Source organism: Fukomys damarensis, unplaced genomic scaffold (assembly GCF_012274545.1).
Source record: "Fukomys damarensis isolate Sample0158 unplaced genomic scaffold, DMR_v1.0_HiC HiC_scaffold_24, whole genome shotgun sequence".
In the NCBI taxonomy this organism is placed as follows: Eukaryota; Metazoa; Chordata; class Mammalia; order Rodentia; family Bathyergidae; genus Fukomys; species Fukomys damarensis.
In genome coordinates, this window is record NW_022900936.1 from 56,517,487 (window position 1) to 56,522,865 (window position 5,379).

At 38.1% G+C, this 5,379-nt stretch overlaps 1 protein-coding gene across 1 annotated transcript in view; it reads right to left on the reverse strand.

Annotated features, from left to right (window-relative positions):
* Positions 1–1,782: 1,782 nt before the first annotated feature.
* Slc9c1 (solute carrier family 9 member C1) overlaps positions 1,783–5,379 on the reverse strand; it is a 123,360-nt gene continuing 119,763 nt past the window's right edge. Inside the window, exon 28 of the mRNA XM_010630135.3 lies at positions 1,783–1,871. Within this exon, the coding sequence (XP_010628437.1) occupies positions 1,786–1,871 (86 nt within the window). The 3' untranslated portion in view covers positions 1,783–1,785. The remainder of the gene's footprint in view (positions 1,872–5,379) is intronic.

Below are 5,379 nucleotides of genomic sequence, written 5' to 3' on the forward strand. Positions count from 1 at the left end.
TCCAATATTTGAGTAGTTGCCCAGGGGATTCCTTGTCTAGCAACTTTTATACCAAACAATGATCAGGGCTCAAACCAGTCCATGTCAAACTAAAGTCAGCCTACAAACTTAAAACAAGCTTATTGATACTAGAAATGGGTCTATCAGGAGTCCAGGCATGCAGCAAGCACATGTCTACTTAATAACTAGTGGCTTATTAAAAAATCAAAATGAAAAAAAATATATTCTATGTAGGTAGGAGTAGAAGTTGCCAGAATAGCCATCTATCACCTTGCTAAGTCATCTTCCTCCTTAACTGTCCACCTGATTCTTAGTAATTGTTGACCTCAGGCTCCTGCTTATCTGACCAAGACCTGGTCATCCTGACTCTCTTGTACCCAGTGCTTCTCTAGCTGGATACTATCTCCTATTTAACTTGCCTGTCTATAATACTAGCTTCAGTAAATTTTCATTAATTCCTCAGTTAATTAAGAAAGATGTCAAGGGGGCAGGTTTTATAAATTATAAATATCTGAAATTTATGAAAACCTTCTTATTAGTAGATTAGATCAAACAGTGAAGTAAGAGAGATGGTTGTTAACAAAACATGGATTAAATATTAGGGGAGTATGCTGCATATAGATATAAGGAATCTAAGTGTATCCTATTCTATTTCTTCCATTATTATCTTCTAAATCCACTTCTTTTCCTAGGCAGGATAATTACAATAAATATTAATGAATGTCCTCTTTTATATGTATAGAAAATTTATGATAACAACCAAATGGTCTGCCGTTTTGTGTGCAAAGAAAGTGACTGTGTGTATGGAGAGAGAGGAGAGGGAAAGGAGAGAGGTCTCAGTACCTATGGTACCACACAGAGACCAGTAGCAGGGGACCCGAGCTTCTCAGGTTGTCAAGGGGAGGTGAACAAAGGTGATCAGCCAGTGAGTGAGCAGCTCTACGACTGAGTGAGGATCATGAGAACTAAGATATTTCATCCCCCTGGGATGGGGCAGCTGGAGCAGCTCAATCAGTTCCAAAGTCATCCAAGGCTTCTTCGTCAACATGGCAGGGGTGAGGGTAGGAAGGCAATTGCTTCGCAGCTCAAGCTTTAGTCTTACTCTGACCACTAGATGGAGAAGTTGAGCTATGGAAATGCTAGCTCGGGCTCAAAATTTCTTGATTTTGCCAAGAAAGCAGAAAGAGCAGGGTAGTTATTATAGTCATTTCTTAATGTGAAACAGATTCAGCTGAATAAATTACTTACACTGTATGTATGAAAGGATAGCAACACATAACCTCATCAGGAGATCAAATGGCAAACATTTGAGTCAAAGTTTCTGCATTTTTATTAATATTTACTCCAATGTCTAGTACCTATGAGAAAACATGTGAATTGAGCTGGAAATAAAAACCTGGACATCTTGGATTGAGATCATTCAATTTACTTTGCTGTTTTTGGCATCACTGTAGAGAATTAATGACCAGTTTGCTTTAAAATCATAGGATGGCCTAATAACCGATTGCTAAGAGCTTTCTAATAGTCTAGGAATTCTATGAATTGATTTGGTTACAATTTCTCATCATTTCATTTAATTCTGTAGGATAAATACAATTTCTTCTCTTTGTAGATGGGAGCACCACATCCACAGAAGTCATAGACTTACTTGCTTAAGGAAATCCCTATACTAAGTGACAGAGGTAAGATATAAATTCAAACAGGACAATAATTTTGTCTATTCCTTGTCCTATTTAATAAGCACTTGTTGACACACCAAGTTGGCTTTGATCCATGGTCCACAGGTCAGTAAAGAGCAGTATGCTTGCATGTTTGAAGTGTGCTATTGCCTCCCATTCTTATGTGGTTTTCAAACTCTGGGCTGGTCTCACCTGCCAAGACAGATGAATACTTTTAGGATAAGAGAAATTCTAAAAAGCCCTTTCAATTTCAAAGATCTGGTTGTGATAATTCTAGCATGAAGCTCTGTCACTTTTGTGTTTTTGTGAAATGAGAGAAGGGATCTCGGAGAACTATTTACGCACAAGGAAAATCATTTTGAAACATCGTATAATAGGAAGGTAATTTAAAAAAAAAAAAAAAAAAGACTTCTTGAAGAGCCAGAAGTCTAATAGCTTAGTTACAGCTTCTCTGCAGGCTTCCCTCCAGTAGGAGGTAAACATTATGTGGCAGGATATTGAAGGCGCTTTCTGAGTGTAACTTTCTACTTAGTTGCTTCTTGGTGCAGAAGATGAGCCGATTAGGAGTCTTGGCTAACATCAGAGAGTTATGTGTTAGAGAACCACACTATTACTTTTTGATAGTCCTCATTAAAGAGTGGCTTTTTGTCAGGGCCCAGTAATGGCCCACTGGAGTTTGACATTTGGAAAATAACTTCTTCCTGTATAATTAAGGCATCAACATTTGCTACTCTTCAAGGAAACTGTTTGTTAAGCTTGCTTTGACTCTTTCACCCTGACATAACAGGAAACTCGTTAGCCGAAGATCTGATGTTATCTGTAAGAGTCAGGAAATCCGGTCTTTGAAAAGCAATTACTTGATGTTTTTTGTTGTTGTGTGCCCTTAAAAGCTTCCTGTTGCTGTGAACCTATAAAAGGAGCTGTTTCTGCGAAATAAACCAGACTTCTCTTCATCTCCACTCAGGCTGGAGTGTTCTTTCCTTTCTCAATCCTCACTCCCCGACTCAGGCTTGTTCGTGTTGTGACGGCTGGACCGCCACAGCTTTTAAATAGGAGATAGCTACAGAGCTTCAGTATTTTTCTGGGTGAATTTTGAGGCAGGGTTGTTGCATTCTGGTGAAGTGACTTAGCATATAGTTCCAGCAACTTGCTAACATCAATAACTCAGAGGCTTATTTTTATTGGTAAGGCTAGTGTTTGGGAATAAAACGAGAAATTGTTCATTTCACCAGAAGTTTTTTTTTGTTTTTGTTTTTGTTTTTTAATTTTTTTAGAGCTGTAACTGGCAGGAGGGTAGCACAGCACTGTCCTTTGAAAGAATGATGCTTGGGAAGTGTGTTGCTTCATTTGCACTTTCCCTGTTGCTAATTTAGAAGATAATTAAATATCTACAGAAAAATCAAACCCAAACAGGTGTAGCCACCATAACTGTTAAAGGATTTAGCTAAACTAAGAAATTTTCCGGGGCCAAAAGAACAAAGACTCTTACAAAAAAAATTTTTTAAAGCAAATACCATGCACTACATTCTTTAAGAAAAAAAAAAAAACGGAGCCCTGCACACATAGCTCTCTGTTCCCTGTTTCACTCTCCGCTCTCTTCTGTCTCTGTCTCTCTTTTTCTCTTTCTGTGTTTGTATCCACCATATCCTGTACCAAGATTATTTCGTTGTGCCTTGTGTAAGGAGATGCTTATAATCAAGTCTACAAACATAGGCAGACACTGACAATGATTAATATTGCACTATGTTTGCTTTTCTTCTCCAGTGACTTAGATTGCCAAAACAAAATCCCGACAGCCTAAAATGTATTGCAAATGACACTGGGTATGGTTAGGGAATTTATCCCCAGTGTCATCACATCTAGCTTTGTAACTTTGAGGGGTTTAGCTCAATTTTCTAGGTTCCATTAAACTCCTCTTTACACTGAGGCTAATGGTAGGACCCACCTCCTAAAATTCATGTGATGACTGGGCGAGCTAATGTACCAGGATTTCTCTGAATGACAGTTGCTTTTGGTGAAGAGAATTACAGTATTTTTTCCTGGTGTTTGTCTTGGGCTGAGGTGGGACCCTTCACTGTCATCACCATTCTGGTCTGTCTCACTTTTTAATTCATTCTTCTGAAGTAAAATGGCTAATCTGGTGGATGAAGCCGGAAGCATGACCTGAGCGCTCCTTGAGTCATTCCTTTTTCCTGATATTTGTTTTGGGGGGGTGAGTTTACCCTTAGATATTTTGTATTTTCTGCTTTTCTCAGCTATTCATTAATCTTGGTAGAAAATCATTCCAAGAAAAAGAAAGTAGCCATGTTATGTCAGCTCCATCAGTTATAGTGAGGTGTGTGTGTGTGTGTGTGTGTGTATTTGAATTGTTGACCACCTTAATCCGTTGTCTTAACTTTTAGTTGGTTCAGAACTCAGAAGGCAAGAGCTACACATCACAACAGCGCGATGTAATCATCACTGGGAAAAAAAAAACTTTGAGGTTAATTTTGGAGAAATGGGGCCATAGTTTGACTTGGTACTCCGAATAGGAGCAGACCAAGTTATCCTTCCCACAAGGACAGGTTTGTGGCAGGAATCTCCACATATTGCTCCTCCAGTTCTTTGAGGTAGCATTTGGATTCCTCAGCTTCTGAAAGAAGACTGATCCTGAGACATATTCTTAAGTTTTTATGAATTCGTTAGATAATTTACTTAGGGCTCAACACAATAGGGGCCTGTGCATGTAATAACTCATTTTCAAATCTCTCATCTACCTTCTACTAGCTGTAAGATTTTTTTTGCAAATATTTCAAGGTCATTTTTTAAATTCATTTTAAAAATATAAGGTCTTATGTTTAGATCTAAAACACCTCTCAGAAATTTCATGTAATTCTAAGGGAGGCTTTTGGAAGGTGATTCTTTCATGAGAAGTCTAACTTCATTAGTGATTTAATCCAGTGATAAGATTGCAATTTGATGGCATTATTGGAGCAGATGGAAGAAAGAAATGGGATCTAGTTGAAGGGAGTGCAGTGGGGGGCATGCCTTTCAGGACCTGGTTTCTAACCCCTTCCTCTCTGTCTCTTTCCCTTTCTTTCCTCTTGCTTCAGAAGCTTCTCCCATAGTAATCTGCTATGCCACAGTCCAAAAGCAGCAAAGCCAGCCAACCATGGGCTGAAACTATGAGCCAATCTTTCCTTCTTGAAGTTTTTTTAGTCAGGTATTTTGTCACAGCAACAAAAAGCTAAGACAAAGAGCATCTACCATATATGATTTTTAGGAAGATTAAATGAGTTTGTAACTACATGGTATGCTGTACATAGTATAGAGTATTCCCAGGGTGGAGAAAGCATACATTAACTCCTAACTATGAAGACTGTTTTCTAAACTACACATCGGACATTGAACTCATAGTTGTGAATACTGCGGTGAACACAATCGGTTCTGGAAGTTTCAGTTAGGACTGGGGTGTATGGCTCAGCCTGACTTGGTTTCCATTCTTTACTATCTTAACTCTGAGAGCTCTCAAGGTGATTGAAGAATGATAAATGACAAAAAAATCAATACATTAAGGCCAGCTTTGAAACTGCATTTTAATAACATCTTATTATTTATTCATAAAATCATTCATAAAATTATTATTGCTCTAAGAGCAATATACAAATTATTTAGGTGACAAGCTTATTTTCTGGGTCTAAAGCTTACTCTAATTTCTGAG